The 18,357-nt window shown below is 38.2% G+C and overlaps 1 protein-coding gene across 2 annotated transcripts in view; it reads right to left on the bottom strand.

Moving 5' to 3' along the window:
* The window catches only part of MPP3 (MAGUK p55 scaffold protein 3), a 1,051,423-nt gene that overhangs the window by 814,233 nt on the left and 218,833 nt on the right, over positions 1 to 18,357 (bottom strand). For both annotated transcript variants that reach the window (XM_044055336.1, XM_044055335.1), the window contains exon 2: positions 7,822 to 7,935. In XM_044055336.1, the coding sequence (XP_043911271.1) occupies positions 7,822 to 7,858 (37 nt within the window). In that variant the 5' untranslated portion in view covers positions 7,859 to 7,935. The remainder of the gene's footprint in view (positions 1 to 7,821; positions 7,936 to 18,357) is intronic.

An 18,357-nucleotide genomic window follows, 5' to 3' on the forward strand; every position in this document is an offset into this window, starting at 1 on the left:
ACATAAATTGTAGGGAGTAGGGGTGGATTACAGGTACTACTCATTTTCAACACATTGTCATCCCCTTCATTCACATTAAACATCATAGAAAGATTCAATTTCCTAGTATGTAATTTCAGGTCCATTAAAGTCTCAGCCAAGTTCGCTTTTATGTCAGTAAAACCAAAAGGCAGATGAAGAAAAGGATGTATGAATACTTACATGACATTAGGAATGAGAATAAAAATAATGTTCTTGCTAAGCATATTAAGTGAAACCCCTCTCATTCCTGGTAGAACATATGGTTCCTGGGATTAGAGGGGGACCATGGAGGTCTAAGACTGAAGAAGAGGGAGCCAGCTTGTCAGCTTCATCTGAACACTGGTTGTTTTCAAGGGATCAATGGATCTCTTTCTATTTCTGATTTATTGAAATTAAAAGCACATGCTAGATAATTTATTGTGTATGTGATTCTAAGATTTTTAAGATTTTATCATTATATATTTTTTCTGGTTCCAAATATATAGATTATATTTATATTTACAGAGACTTTTATTTTTAAACCATTTTTTTGAATTGTGATATTGTCACTTCAAAGATTTTAGCAGAAAATGTCATATGACCTTGTCAGTCTTTAATTTTTTATAGTTGTGTTTTGGTAATACTTTCTGATGAAGTTTTACATTTGGTAGGACAAAAAGCGCTTAAAAGAATAAAGTTCTTGGTTTTAATAATAAAGTTTGTGGTTGATTTCATCCATTTATTTATTTTTTGCTGTGTTACAGCGGTTCCCCTTTGACAGTAGTACCATTTTCATTGCCATGTTTTTTTACAGGTTCAAAGAGAGGTACTAGTCTTGTCATCTGTGTGAGTATTGCAAAGTGTAGTCAAGGAACCCTGTAAAATTGGGCTGTATTTGCCACCATAATTATGGAGCAGTACACTACATATTCTAGGGTAAATCTATGATTCCTACTCCACTTGTTGAGTGAGAATGTAATAGCTGCTAGGGTATTATTTTATTGGGTGTGCAAAGACAGTCTGTTCCAAAGAATGTAGATTGGCTGGGTTAAACATCCATCATTTCAGCAGGTCTTCCTTATACACCAATTTTTGATGTGGGCATTCATGGCGCTGCCAGTTTTAGAGAGATGGAGAAATTCCAAAAGGGTTGCTTCTTATATAACATGGACCATCACATAGAGAGCATAATGCAAAAGCCTGTACAAGACAGAGTATATTAAGAGGGTATATAGTCCTTCTTGGTATCATAGCAAGCCCAGTCCAATAATTTTCTCAGTTAATAATTTCTGAGGGGCATTATATTTAACAACAGACCTAATGAAGAATTTAAATAGAGTAATTAAGACTTCCTTTAACTTAGAGTTTTGTAGCCCACTTATTGTTAGATAGATAATGAATTTTCTGGTCTAGAACCAGCTATCATTTGCTACCAACTTGTACAGATATGGGGTATATTATCAGATTTGTGAGCAACATTTCAGCTATGCTACTGTTGCATTAACATACCAGGGTTACCATGACTTTTCTGTAAGAACTAATGACTACTGTTTTGTTGCTACTATGTTCATTTACATTTAGATTCGATATTCTCTGCATTTACGTTTACCATATCTTCTAGTCATACCTTAAAGTGGTGAACATCGGGTCAGTTGACTAACCCATTTAATAAACAAAAACAAAGGCTGAGGAAACAGATCTCTCATAATATTTCTTTTCAAATAAAACTGAGTATTTTTTTATTTTTAATAACAATTTGTTGGTTTTTCTTTGTAAAAGTTGAACTAACTCTAAGTTAATATTTAAGAAAAAATGTGGGAATCCATCACATAGAATGTAACATCATGTAGGGATCACCCTGCAAAAGTCTGTACAAGATAGAGTACATTAAGAGAGGTATCCATCCCTCTATCTATCTATCTATCTATCTATCTATCTATCTATCTATCTATCTATCCATCCATTCATCCATCCATCCACCCATCCATGCCTCCAAACAAAACTGGATACATTTAAACCTGTCCCCCATATCTTAAATCATTTTAAAGGAATGTTTAATTTTGCAATTTCTGCTTAATTATTTTGCATTTACATTGCTAACCAATAATTTATCTTTAATTTTTATTGTCAAGTACAAGTCAAAATTATAAATTCAGAACAAGTGAAAGGTTCTCTGTTGAACAGAGAAATGTTATACTTTTGGCAATTTTTAGAACTGTTGATTAAGTAAAATGTGGTTCTCTTGCACATTCTGACAAATTACTCTCAGTGAATTATATAACATTACATGTGACTAAGGGAATAGTTGTTTCAGACAATTTCCCAACTCACTGCATTGTTCCTTAATTATAGTGCAGTGGTGTGATAATGTTGTGACAAAAAAATTGTAATTCATTTGTTTTAATCCATAGCTAGTCATTAAATTGTATTAGTGGGTTAATGTCCTGAACTGCAGGTAAGTTTTATCTGACATTCCTGGGGTCAATTCCTTCAATTGTCACTTACAAAGTGTGTGACTTTGAATAAGACTCTTAAGTAGATGGTCTTCTTCGATAACTAAGGAAAACAGACTTTTGTGCTTGAAGAGCATGTGCAGTGAGATATGAATTAAAAAAAAAAATAACAAAACAAACAAAATGGATAGAAAAGGTGCATTGCCAACTCTTACAAAAGAAATAAATAAAAGTACACCTTTGCTGTTTATTCTGATACACAGCACTACTTATGGTCACATCACAATTGTCTAAAGTAAAACTTGTGGTAACAGTCTTCTGGAGATGACAAACGTCATCATCATTGGTAGAGATATACTTTTTGGTGTTACCCACATGTGGTTGTAAATAAGGTACCTATGTGTCATCATTAACTTCATTTGGTTAACCACTAAACACGTTTCCAAAATAAAGTCATACATTAATCAAAATACAATACTAAAATAAATAAAAATGCTTTCTTAATAAATCATCTGAAAAGATCAACTCAGAGGAGCAGGTCTTTAGGGACTGCTTAAACCAGGACAATGTGGTACACCGCCAAAGCCATCATGGTAGTAGACTGCAGAGGCAGAGGCTCTGATATGCAAAACTGCACACATCGTATCTTTCCAACCACATCGTTGAAACTAGTAGCACCCCACTGTGACAGCACACAGTGCACAAGGTGGACAGTAAAGGACAATCAAATATTTTAAGTAAAACAACTAGGCCTTTTTAAGAGGACCTCCTTTTAAGGATCTTGACTCTCAATGAGATCTATATTTTGTTTTATAGAAATTGGCTCTTCTTCCTTTTGTACTAGCCGCTGCTGCTGCAGAGGTGATTTTTTATCATGGAAAATACTCTTTCAAGTGGCCACAACCATTAGCTAAAAGAGCTACTGAATAGCAAACTGGTGTTTATCCTCCATACCTGAATTTTCTTAAGACTATAGTCTCTATTTCAGCAAAAATATTTATGCCAAGGTGGCCATCAAAACAAAACTCAGCGAGTCTTATCTGTCTGACTGTATCCGTTCTTAAGTATTTGGTGTGAATATTCTGGATTAAATGAATGTCTACACAGATGTCAGATTTTACATACATAAGAACAATTGTTAAGGAAAGGCTCACACAGCAGTTACAGAGGCCTCAATGAAAACTTTAGCAACATGGCACAAGCTGGGTGCATTCTTCAGTTTTAGACTTTCCTTCATGAACACCATTTGTATATTTATTTATTTCTTTCAAATTTGTTTACTGGACTACAGTTCTGATCTCAATAGATCGGTTTCAGCCTCAGCCTGGAAGTGTAGCTCTGATCTCAATGGACCAATTTCAGTCTTAGCCCAGAAGCAACCAAAAGTACACAAAATCTTACAATGAAGTAAAATACTTACAGTTAAATAAATTCAAAAACGAAAAGTAATGTATTTCAATAACACACTTAAAGAATTACATGAAACAGAGATATGGTCCTAGGATGGTGACCACCCAGGAGGCTAAGCTTTGGAACTATACCCTGCTGTTGACAAGGAAGGTTCTTTTCATACCAGATATGAAAGTTGTGTAATTATTACAACACTAGAATGAAATGAGCAAGTCCAGTCCCATCGGCATATGTGCACATATTCCTTCTACCCTCTTGATGATTGATGATAAACATGCTTTATTTGTTTTTAAATATAGATTCTGCTCTGCCTTAGCATGGCATGACTGAAGCCGGAAGCGGAAGTTGTTTTGCACAGCATTGTAGGTAAAAGGGGAGGAGTTAGTTGCCTGGAAATTGTTTCAAATGCTAAGCTACCTCGCATATTATGGCATTAGACCCACTCTAAACAATGGTAGATTTACTCTTCCTGTCTAATGTTATGGTAAGTACAATGCTTTTGATTGTACCAGTTCAAGCATGCATATGATTATGACCTGGTGTTATCCAGATGTGATTGTTCTTTGGTATTACCTATATATATATATATATATATATATATATATATATATATATATATATATATGATTTGGAATTATCCATATATGGTCTGGGATTAAACATATATAATTATAATTTGGGTTTATTTACATGATTATGATTTGGGATCATCCACATATGACTATGACTCTTCAGGATATCAATATATCACTCAGGACTTGGGGATACCTATATGTGAATATGATCTGGGTTTAGCTACATGTAATAAAGGCTTGTGATTATCCAAACATGCTAATGATTTGTGGCCTACCAACATCTAAGTATGAGTTAGGATTACACAGGTAAAATCACAAATTGCGGTTACCCACGTGAGAGTATGATTTGGTGTTACCTTATGTAATTGTGATTTGGAGTTACCCATATGTGATATTGATTTGGTGTTACCCATACATTCATAGGTTCATAGGTGTGTTCTAGGCTAATGCAGCCTGGAGCCTTTACAAGCCTAGCCCCAAAAAATTGCCCAGGCACCGTGCCACCTGATGTTAGCTCACAGTGTCCATATCCAGTAGGGCAACTGGAATGATCCCTGGAGTGAACTTTCTGTTACTCATCCACTCATCAAGATTTCTCTTGAAGAGGGTCAGTGAGGTCCTCTCCTTGACATGAATGGGAATCTTATTCCAGAGTATGGGCAGTCTTTAGGAGATGAACCTGTCCCTCCAGCATATTCTGTTAATTGCGGTAATGAGGCTGTGATCTCTGGAGCATGTGGTACGGGGGGATTGGGATTTCTTTAGGTGTAGCACTTCAAGTAGGGCTGGGGCGGACATGGCTTTGTAAGTCAAGCAGAGATCACCTCTAAGTAGACGATAAGAGACTGAGAACAGCTGAAGTTTCTTGAGTCTGTCCATGTAGGACATGTGTTTAAGGCTTAGGATCCTTTTTGTGAGGTACTTTTGTGGCCTCTCCAGCTGTTGTAGTTGTTTGGTCTGGTACATGCCAAATGGGTCATTATATTCAATGACTGGTCTAATGAGGGATGAGTAGAAAGGGATGTTGACCTCTTTCTTCCTGGATGTGAAACCCTTGGTTATAAGATGTGCCACGTAGAAGGATTTTCTGACCACAGTGGCAATGTGGTGGTCGAAGGTGAAGTGGCTGTTGATCTGGGTGCCCAGATCTCTTGTGGCCCTTTCAGTGTTAAGTGGACTCCCGCTAACGTGGTAATTCGTGGGAACTGAGTTTTTTCCAAAAGGGATGATAACGCATTTTTTGGCATTAAGCTTCAGGCCATGGTTCCAACACCAGTCCTAGCTTGCAGTCAGCAGCAAACTTGGTCAACCAGAGTCCTTTTGTGTTGGTCTGGACTTCTGAGAAGTAGATGCCAGACAAGACAGGGCCCAGGACTGAGCCCTATGGGATTCCACTCATGACTGATCGACAGTCTGATTTGGAATCTACAACTTTCACTCTGTGGGTCCTGTCTATTAGCCAATTTGCAACCCACCTAGTGATGTGAGGATTGATGCCTAGTTTGGTGAGTTTATCAATGATACCTGAGTGGGGAATGGTATCAAAGGCCTTGGCCAGGTCGAAGTAGGCTGTATGCACTGCCTTTCCCTCATCCACAGCCTTGGTGACTGCCTCGAAGAAGTCAACCAGGTTCAGCAGGCAGTATCTCTCCTGGACAATGCCAAACTGTGTGGGGTCAAGAGTTTGGAGATTGCCTATATAAATGTTAAGCAGGTCCATGATGATGTGCTCCATAGCTTTGCATACCAGACTTGTCAGGCTAATTGGGGGATAGTTCCCAAGGTCTGTAGTTGCTCCCCCTTTATGGAGTGGGATGACTGTAGCAGTGCACTATTCGTTAAGGACATAGCCCTAGGTAAGGCTGTGATTGAACAGGGCACACCGATGTGGTGCCAGTTCATTCTGTAGCTCATGTAGGATGCAGCCAGGGATATTATCAGGTCCCATGGACGTGGTATTCTTGGATTTGGACAATGCAGCTTTCACCTGTGCAGCAGAAATGGTGGTTATCAGGCTTTCTTCTAGTATTGTGATACGGCCCTTGGGGGGAGGGGTAAAGTTGGCAATGGACCTGTCGGGGAGTATGTTGGCTATATCTGTTGGCTCAGTATAGGAGGGGCCATTGTGCAACAAATCTGGGTATTGCCTTGAGGTTTTTGATATAGCTATAGAAGGCTTTGTGGTTGTTTTTGCTGTCAGCCATAATTCTGCCTTCATAGCTGGCCTTGGATTTGATAAGGGATCTCAGCTTTTGTTGAGACTGATAAGGGAGGTTTCTTAGTCTTGTGAATTCATTTTATTCTTCTGTTGTAGAGTTTATTGATTGCTGGGGACCACCAGATTGGCTTCCTTTATTTTGGAGGAGAGCGTCTTAGTTCTATTTGGTATGGCAAGGTCCATGCATTTGTGTACATGTTCATACAAAGTGCGTTGGTGTATGATTCAGCAGTCATGCAGTTATTTTCCATTGGCATGGTGATTATGATTTGGAGTTATCCATATGTGATTGTGACTTAGAATTAACCAAATGCAATGGGCATAATAGAAACTAAATTTCTTTGGCTATACCACTTTTTTCTGAGAATAGAAATTCAAAGCTCAAGAACTTAACCACAACTTATCTGCTTGCTAACAATTTGAGAAATTCATTCTAGTTATCCCGTCACCATGTTCTTCATTTGATCCCACTGAATACCTAACTCACAGCCAGCTCCTAAGCTCAGTTAAAGGACATGAAGTTGCTAGTAGGATTCAGTTACGTCACTTTCTAGAGCATGGAGAAATCAGCACAATATGAGTAATGATCCCAGATCTGTGTTATACACAAACGTATGAGTTGAAACTCATGATAAAATGTTAAGGAAAGCAGTCAGCATAATGTTACTGATTAAAAGTCTCTTAGTACCCTCTCAATACTATTTTCCCAACAGATAAAAGAGTCCTGCTGTAAGTATTTTATTTTTTGCTTATATATTCATTTATTTACATGTTAATTAACCAGGTTGGGAGACATAATCCAAGTGCCTTTCAGAGTTATAACTCATGTCTTATCTAAGGCATGCTGATTACTTTAACAGAGAAGTTGTTTATTAAAATATATATGGTCTTCCCTAATAAAATCATCAACAACAGAAGTGAAAAGGCATTTTAAATTTACAAGAAGACGTGCATTAAAATAAAACGCAATGTTTTCTGCTTCTTGTTAGGCAAAGATAAAGACCAAAGCTTAACCTACCTGTCTTAGGGTAAGCTGAATTGTACAGTGTTATTTTAGTAGCTGGCACTCGTAAATATTAAATGAAAGGATAGAGTGGTTTTACTATTAAAGTAATATTAACCCAGTAGCTCACTCACACAATTGACTTGATTGCTTGTTTCTTACCTGTTCCCTCAGACAGTACTGGCACTCCCTCCTTCATTAGTGACACTGAACTCTGTAAGCCAAAGGGAAGAATATGTGTCCTTCTTCAGTCTTTGCTTAGTAGGTACTGGAACCCTGTTTTAGATTAAATAAAAATAAATACGTGAAGGCAACAGGCAAAAAACAATTGCTTTACATTCTATTATGATCATCAGTAACAGAACGTCATATTCTTAGTCATCAAACCTGTTATGTTGTTTTATTTCACTAATAATGTGACATGCATTTGGCTGCATTTTCCTTTTTATTTGAAAATGCTTATGTTTGGATTAATCTAGAGGGAATTATACAATGCTGTGTATAACGATGTCTCTTTGTAATGCATCATTAACTGTCCTACTAATGGAAGGATGAACACAAGAGAGACTGTGGCGGTGATCAGAAAAACAAAGATTGATGTAATACAGTTGGTGGAAATGAAGTATTATACTGATCAATGGGCTTCTGATCTTGACTTAAGTCAGGGACAAGACCCTCTTATTACACAAAAATCCAATAAAGCAACTGAGTCATAAATGATGTCAGTGTCTGAAGAAGGGAATGGTTTCCCTTAGGCAATAACAGCTCATTTTTCTGCTAGGCTTATTAAATTACTATAACTTCCTTAAGAATTCAGTATACATCCTTATTGCCATACTGTTTCTCTTAATATGTCAATGGCAGCCATATTTTTTTTTCAAAGTGCTATACAGTAAAATATGTCTACTGACCTTTCTAACAGAGGAATCATTTCTGCCTTACTTTTAATGTGCCAATGGACTTTCATGGGTAAAAATTATTTTTTTGTGAACACAAGCCTGTTACACATTGTAAATGCAAAGAATGGATATGCAAAAACTAGTCAGACTGAACAATAATGAAATACATCCAAACAAAGCAAAATAATATAAAATGTCATCAGAAAGACTTGTACATGACCTCTAAATGTTTGGCATCTCATGGGTAAATCACCTATTACAAGCAAGGATGTAGGGTTACCACTTGCCCCTCTTTGCGAGGGACAGTCCCTCTTTGGGTAGTAGTACCTGCGAAATAACCTAAAAAAATGGCAAATGTCCTGAGATTTTAAGACAAAATATATTTCTTAAGTTTTCTTTAATAGTTGAATAAAACGGTTATTTTATATGTGGAACACATAAATACTATATGACATAGCATAAGCAACTCAAATGCTACAAAAATAAGCTTTTATTTTAGTAAAAAAGTGAAGTTCTGTCCTTTGCATGGGCAATAGCTGTGTTTTGTCCTGCAAAATAAAATAGCCCACTTTGGGCATTTGAAAACAAAGACATTGGCACCCTTCAAACACCGAACCCCACTCAGTTTGGTTTCGTAAAGGGACGATCTTGTCTCCTCAACCTGACTGACTTCTTTGAATCAGTCTCCAGAGCAGTGGATGAAAGTAAGGCTGTCCACACAGCCTATCTGGACCTCGCCAAGGCCTTCTACACCATACCCCACTCTGGTATCATAGATAAACTTACTAAGCTGGGCATAAATCCCTACGTCACTCGATAGGTTGCGAACTGGCTTACTGACAGAACCCAGACTGTAAAAGTAGCCGACTCCAAATCCAGCTCCAGACAAGTGACAAGCGAAGTACCTCAGGGTTCAGTCCTGGGACCGCTCTTGTTTGGCATCTACTTCTTTGAAGTACAGGTCAGCACTAAGGGACTCTGGCTAACAAAGGTCACAGATGACTGCAAACTGGGAGCCATTATTGAATCCCCAAATTATATGAATATTCTACAAAACGGCCTTTCAGAAACAGATGCATGGTGCCAAAACCATGGGCTCAAGCTCAATGCCAAGAAATGTATAGTTATCCCCTTTGGGAAAAATCATGTACCCATGAATTGCCACATAAGTGGCAGTACACTAAACACCAAAAGTGTGATAAGGAACTTAGGGACACAGCTGGACAGTGGTCTCACCTTCGATAACCACATTGCCACAACAGTCAGGAAATCCTTCTATGTGGCACACTTCATCACTAAGGGCTTTTCATCCAGAAAAAAGGAGGTCATTGTCCCACTGTACTCATCCCTCATTAGACCCATTATAGAGTACAACGCCCCATTTGGTATGCACCTCACAAGACATCTGCAACAACTGGAAAGGCCACAGAAATACCTCACTAAAAGAATGACAGGTCTAAAGCAGATATCCTATGCTGATTGTCTAAAAAACTCCAGCTATACTCTGTCACATATCGCCTACTCAGAGGCGATCTCTGCTTAACATACAAGGCCATGTCAAACCCAGTGCTGTTTGGAAATGCTACACTTAAAGAAATCTCAAACCTTCAGAGCCACACGCTCCAGGGATCTAAACCTTGTCATCACAATGAATAAAACATGCTGGAGGGATAGGTTCCTGACCCAGAGACTCCCCATACTCTGGAATAGACTGCCCATACATGTCAATCTGAGCACCTCTTTGGCCCTCTTCAAAAGGAACTTTGACAAATGGATGGGAGATAGGAAATTCACCCCGGGGATCACGTTAGTCACCCTGCTAGACAAGGGACCAGGGAAGCAAATATTCTGGGAAGAAACAGCCAGGGAATTGTTATGGCTAGGCTTGTACAGGCCCTAAGGCCGATAGCCTAGTACATAGTACCTATGAACCCTACAAGGATGGTTTTCACATTCCAAGGACTCAGAGTAAGATTATAGAAACTGACTGACTGCAAAAGAAGTGAGGAGCTCACAAGCACCCAACTAGATGGACTCTGGCGATACGCAAAACAGCAAACAATGATTGCTTTTAAAACTAACCTGAAAGAGCATCTAATGAAGGAGTCTAAATGCTCATGCTTTAGGCATTCTGGTTACATCTACACACAACTTTGTACTGCCTTATTTACTAGCACGTTTTAGTAGACCAGTTGCTGTTGATTTATTACAATTAGCCCTGATGTTAGTTCAATAGGGGTATGCTCAAACTATTGTAAATATTGTATTACTTGTAAGTTGTACAACACACACTGCAGGACAGTTGAAAAAATTAAGACATTAAGGAGAAGAGACAAAGTGTTTCTAACTGTAGAAAAGGCCAAAGAGAACAGATTACAGTGGTTTAGGTAGGTAGAGTGCAGGAAGGAACAAGACAATCTGATGAAGAAGACTTGGGACAGACGGGAAGAAGGCAAGAGAAAACTAAGGCAACCAAAGCGGTGGATGGATTGTGTGAGAGAAGACCTTCGACATTCAGGCATGACTGTCGAAGAAGGTAGGAGAGTGGCACTGAATTGAGAAAGATGGCTACAGTTGAAATAACCCAATGTAGAAAACGGGAAGGGGGGGTGATGATGATGATGATGAAGTTGTACAACTGTAGAATGTTACCCTTATATGCTCTCAATGCTTAAAAAATGTATGTTGTCAGTTTCCCTGTGATATTATTGTACATTCAAGCTCCTTGTTAATGAATAATTGTTTCTTGTTGCACCTTAGATCTACGGTTGTGACTGAAATAAATAAATTGTTAAGGGTGGTGGACCCTCAGGAAGTCCATTATAATCACAGTGTACGTTTTAACAGTTCGCATTCACAGAGCGTTGACTCCAGTTAATGCACACATAATTTTATATTAACCTGTCTCTCTCTAAACTTTAAAAGTGAGACAACAGCACTACTTTTATTTGTGCTTCCAGTCTACTATAATTAAACCTTTTCTTAAAACAGAATGTGCTACACCAATCTATTTATTTACGTATGTTTACATATTTACTGGGATACGGCACTGATTAGAAATCACCAATTGTAGGTCCAGACTTTTACCTTTTTTAAGAAGAAATAAATTCAGAAAATAGGAAATGAAAATAATTTGCTGTGATTCTTCCCTTCCTGTAAATAATAATGAATGAATATAGTGCAGCCAAAACCAACCAGCTATCAAGGCATGCCGTCCCACTCTATGGTCCTCACCTTCTGAAAATTGTTACTTCCTGCTGTCAAATGTTTGCTAATTAAGCAAATAAGCAAACTGATCTCTTTCCATTTGGCAGTATCTCTACAGATGTCTCTTTTCCGTGTATAGTTTTCGTTTTTTTTAGTTTTTATTTTATTTTTAAATGTATTTATTTGTTAATGGGCCAAGCATACTGGACATGTGACAATTTTTTGAATGCTTAGAAATGGTTTTCTGAGAAATATTGCCATACCAGTTTGGTCTCTTATATGACATTGTCATCCTTTCCTTTTTAACAAAAGAGCATTTTTGAGCAAAGCATGACATGATATGGTTGTCACAGCCATAATATTAGGCCAACCTGACTCTGAACTACAACCAAATGCACAGATGTCCATTTGGATGTTTGTTACACATATGGCCTCCTAAAATTTCTTATTATGGTACATGTTCCCATATCAGTCCCATTTCCTAATACAGTATCAATTCACCTTTAATACTTTGTTTTCCATTTATGTATAAATGTGTGTGTATATATATATATATATATATATATATATATATATATATATATATATATATGTGTGTGTGTGTGTGTGTGTGTGTGTGTATACATATATGTATGTATGTGTGTATATATGTATATATATATATATATATATATATATATATATATGTATATATGTATATATACATATATATATATATATATATCTATATATATATATGAGTCCCTATGAGTTGATTGACAACTCAAAACACCGACAGTGACTTCACCGACAAGTCACATCGCCGACTTCGCAAAACACGGAGGTTTACCGAGTAACGGATGCAAATTCGCTACTCATGCCTACCATGGTTTGTTAAGTGTGGCAGTGTCATGCAACCATGGTAGGCATGAGGACCGGATTTGCATCCGTTACTCGGTAAACCTCCGTGTTTTGCGAAGTCGGCGATGTGACTTGTCGGTGAAGTCACTGTCGCTGTTTTGAGTTGTCGATCAACTCATAGGGACCCATATATATATATCATATGTGTGTGTGTGTGTGTGTGTGTGTGGGTTTACCTCAGAACGTCGAAAACCCATATTATTGAATTACAAAACACTGAGCCTACAATAGAGAAACCCCTGTTAATCCAAACTGATCAATATTGAAACCCAGAACATCGAACTATATAACGTACCAGAAGTCCAGTCTTCACTTAAGGGAACACTCCTCCATTTAAACTCAGGCTACACTAAATCTGTGTCAGCGGTTCTGCAGGGTGGCAAGCCCCTCTGCATCCCCAACCCCCTAAATTATATATATCAACTCCTAGAACGCACTACAGTGAGAAAAGGGTAAATTTCTACAGCATCACTGTACCATAATCTCCATTTAAAACCGCTGAGACAGATTTAGTGTAGCTCGAGTTTAAATGAAGGAGTGTTCTTTTAAGTGAAGACTGGACTTCTGGTTAGTTATATAGTCCGATATTTTGGGTTTGGTCGAAATCTGTTTAATTGACCACATTTGTTCAACTATACAGATAGCTGACAGGTGTGTGAGATTAACAATCCTTGGTTAGGGGAATGTTCCCTTTCCCTGGGGTTTGTGTGATTTCGAAGTTAGTATGTATAATTAGAGGGGGTGCAGGGGGGTTTGCCCCCTTCAAAAAATTATGTTTTAAAGTTGTATACACAGAGGGTCTTCCTCAGTGCATGTGTAGAAGGATGATAACATTTCCATTGTAAGTGTAGAGTAGTTTACCTTCAGGATGCCGACATTCATGTTAGTCGACCATCTCAAGGTAAATCATATATATATATATATATATATATATATATATATATATATATATATAAATACAGTATACTTTTTTTTGCTTCTATGTCTGTTGACCATCAGTATCCTCCAACACATCTTCAGCCCATTTGTTGTCCTGTACTTTATATCTCAAGCAAGGCAATGATAGCCAATTGGAATGGTCATCTTCCAGACAGCCATGGTGGTTTGCACCCCTGCCAGTAATCAGGCAATGACATACTTTCAATTAAGGCTGCAACCTTGCTTGTGGTGGCTGAAGTGAGTGCCTGTATCACTGCGAGGTGTTACACGTTCTCTCTTTGCTTGTGTATGTTTCTGCTCTTTACTCTAAGGGCTACTGTCTCCAGCCTGGGAGCACCAAGCTCACATTCCTAATCACAGCTTTTTTTAATACAGTGCAAAAGCCTCCTCTTACACAGTGAGGACTGGCTGACCACAGCCACTGCTGCCTCCCCTCAGGATTTATGAGATGATACCGGACATTCACTCATTCATATCCTCCGCCATCCATCTGGCTTGTTGTCAGGTCTGCATCCATCTAAGACTGAGAGCTGAGTCAGTTCTCTTTATTAGTTTATATTACTTCCTTTATTCATTTCCACAGTGGCTATAGTTACTTCCTCATCCATGTTCCTCATGTTCCAGACTTTAGCATCTGTGGTTATGCTACTTCCACCAAAATGTCCTTTGTTTTTACTTACTGTTTTTAAGATTACAGAATACACTGCTTGCTAATGCTTCAGCCAATGCTATTTGCACTCAACAATTTTTACTCAGCTCTAAGTAACAACTTTTTAGATGATGAATGACATCCAGTTTATTTTATAGGATCATAGGAAGTTACTAGGCTAAGCCTAACCAAGAGCTTAGCCCATGTTTAGACAAGTCAGGACTCGCTGCCCCTGTCCAGCAGGGAAATGGATGGATGGAATCCCAGGGATACATTTTCTGTTTCCCATCCAGTTATCCAGGTTGTGCTTAAAAAGGGGTAAAGAGGTTCTCTGCTTGACGTGGAGAAGGAGTCTATTCCACAGATGGGGGAGTCTCTGGGACACAAATCTGTCCTGCCAACAAGTCCTATTGATATCACAGACCAGATTGAGGCCAAGTGTGTGGGTTACTTGAGTGGAGATTGACTTGTGGATATGCAGCAGTCCCATCAAGGCGGGGGCCGACATTGCCTTGTATGGCAAACAGATGTCACCTCGGAGGAGTCTGTATAAAACTGAGTAGAGGGATAGGGCTTTAATCCTATCTGTGTATGGTAGATTTTTGAGGCCCTGGACTCTCCTGGTGAGGATCCTCTGTGGTCTCTCCAGCTGCAGCATGTGCTTTGTGATGTACATACCGAATGGGGGGGGGGGTGTTTCTTAATAATGGGCCTTATAAAGGAAGAATACAAGGATGTATCTGGATGAGATACCCTTACTTATGAGGTGAGCCATGTAGAAAGCTTTCGTTACAATGGAAGCAACATGGTGGGCAAACGACAGGTTGCTATCAACCTGGGTGCCCAAATCCCTCATGACTGATTGCATGCTTAAGACATTGTTATTAATGTGATAATTTGGTGTGGACGTCACTCTCCCCAAAGGGGATGATGATGCATTTTTGGTATTCAGCTTGAAGCCATGTTTCTGGCACCAGTCATTTGTTTGGGTGAGACCCTCTTGGAGGATGACTACATCACTAGGGGAATTGATGACAGTGCCCAACTTGCAGTCATCTGCAAACTTGGCCAGCCATAGCCAATTGGTTTTGGTCTGCATCTCAGAAAAGTGAATCCCAAATAACCGAGGCCTCAAGACCGAAATCTGGGGTACGCCACTCATTACGGTTCTACTGCTTGAGGTGGCTTCTCCTGTTTTGACTAGGTGGGTTCTATCAGTGAGCCAGTTAGCTACTCATCTAGTAACATACGGATTGATGCCTAGTTGAGAGAGTTTATCTATTATTCCTGACTGGGGAATAGTGTCAAAGGCTTTGGCCAGGTCAAGGTAGGCAGTGTACATAGTCTTCCCCTTGCCCATGGCTTTGGTGACTGTCTCAAAGACGTTGACCAAATTTAACAGACATGCCCTCCCCTTGACAAAGCCAAACTGTGTGGGATTGTGTTTTTGATTTTGCCTTACAGTTTTTGCACTGATCCACACACACACACACACACATATATATATATATATATATGTATATATATATATATATATATATATATATATATATGTATATATATATATATATATATATATGTATACATATATATATATATATATATATATATGTATACATATATATATATATATATGTATATATATATATATATATATATATGTGTGTGTGTGTGTGTGTGTGTTTTTGCTGGTAAATCACTGGCAGTTATAGTGAGTTAATAATGCCAGATATTAGAGGTTCATAATTCTTATCGTTCAGAAAACTGATACAAAATCTAACAATATTAACTTTAATGTTTCTAATATTTGGTCCTTGTCCCAAAATTAGTTTTAACTTTGTCCAGAATTCTTGAGTAAGGAAGTTAAGAGGTATACATACAGCAGTCACCTGTCTATTGTCATGGAGAAGGACTATTATTTGTTGTGAATGATCTTTATCATGGCTAACTATATAGTATAAACAACATCATCTATCACACTTGCCACCAGAATTACAAACCACATGTTTATAAAAATAATTCCCCAAAACACATACAGAGTCCTCTCCTTCCTATATACTCAAAGACTGACAAATGGAAAAAAATCCTTTAACATATTCCCTTTTCCATATGCTTGGGACCCTCCCCAGGGCAAAAAATAAAATAAAAAAAACTATATTCCTCTTTCAGACAGTAAACATACAGTCTGCATATCAAAGTTGTTAATGCTGTGATAATAAACATGGCCAAAAGGACTAGACAACCAAATGTAGTCAGTACATTCAAATGCTATAAACTGAGATATTGCAAGTTCTAGTAATCATATCACAGCAGCTTGCATAACTCGTCACCATATTCATAAACACTATATGCATTCCTTTACAGAGGCTGTGCATGATGCTGATTGCCCATAGTCCTGAACATAACATGGGTTATAAAAATTAATTATTTGAGTGTCAGAGCATGCACTCCTGGACTCACAACAAGCTTTCTGCAGGCAGGTTCCCTGCAATGGTGCCTTTGTTATAATTAATCCTGATTGTCTCTACATCTTTATACTCTTAGGTTTCCCCTGATGAAGGGTATATGATATGTAGTCTATAAGTGCATCTCATTAGCCAATAACAGAGGCCTCAGTAAATGCAGGCATTTTTTTTCAGGGATGAAATACCAAGGTAATAAGGTAAAAAAATAAAGATAAAACACTGTGTTATATTACAGAACTGGAACATGACCAAACCAGTACTACCATCCAGGGACTTCCTTGAGTGTGGTTTTCTTTTTCATCACACTACCATCTGAATGCTAAGAAACCATGACCATGAACATTTGCCTCTGATTAATAGGTACTGTCAGGAAAGGCGTTGGCTCTCATTGCAAAAGTACAACATGATAGTATTACCATCATCTCATTCTCATGCTGCAGATCACAAATTTACCCCAGGGCATTTTGTTAGAGGAGTGATACTGTCTCTGTGCTGCAGTGAAAGACAGACGTTCTGGGGCCAGAATATGACTGCTGAGTGACACATTGTTCTCATTACTTGTGACCGCTTGTCTCCTTACAGAAGCAGTATAATAACCGTGCATACCTCTCAAACTGTCAGTACAAGAAAACTGGACAAAGCCTAAAAAAAATGGGGGAATAAAGGTCCAAAAATAGAGACAGATTTTAAATATTGCTCTTATAAACTTAGAAAGTTGCGAGAGTTCCAAGGTTTGTGTAAACATACATTTTCTGAAGGATTTGAAGTCTGAAGCGCAAATGTATGTCATTATTTACTGACTTCAATCATTAAATCATCCCAGTGATTCGCCAGAAAATCACAAATTTTATGAGGAATAGACCAAAAATATGAGGCAAAAATCTTGACATTCTGTGAAAATCTGGACATTTGAGAGGTATGTAAAAGCGTGGTACTCTGGCAAATAATGGAAAATTTGAGGGTCACAATGGCACATGTGCCAAAAATTTAAGCAGTAAGATGACCAGGCTGATAAAGTTTCAAGTGGTGGTAGGGATTAAATACAGAGCCTAGGTTAAGTTTAATAAGATACAGATAGGGTGGATCTATGCAAAGCATCTGTGTTGACAGTTTTTACATTGCATGGCAGAGAGCAAAGGAGGTGCTTGAATACCGGCTCCCTTTTCTACTTTCATGCCACACATCAGTCCATAAACCTTTGCAGCACATCTGAAATGATCACACAGAAGATGTCATTTTGCACTACACCGTAATAACGTGATCTGATGCTGCTCAAGCTCTCATACGAGGAAGTTCTGCTTTTTCAGTGTGTGAAACAGCCATTCGGTGAGGACTCAACAGTTTTCTTGTGATACGCATGCCAAACAGTGAGGACTCACAGCAGTTTTGCTGTGATAAGCATGCCATTTCTCTGATACAATAGTATTTTTAAATAACCTTTAGGCTGTAACATCTGATGTTGTGCACGTGTAGCAGCTTGTCTTCCTTTGCCTGAGCACAATATCAGTTTTCTGGGCCGTCTGTGATGTGACATCTGGTTTTAATGAGCTTCATTGGCTCCCTTTTGAAATGTCAGGAGTCACAATACCAAATCGTAAAATGTCAAAGAAGAAAAAGGAAAATACAGACACCTAACATA

The sequence above is a fragment of the Protopterus annectens genome, chromosome 13.part0 (assembly GCF_019279795.1).
Source record: "Protopterus annectens isolate FY-2018-M chromosome 13.part0, PAN1.0, whole genome shotgun sequence".
Lineage (NCBI taxonomy): Eukaryota > Metazoa > Chordata > Ceratodontiformes > Protopteridae > Protopterus > Protopterus annectens.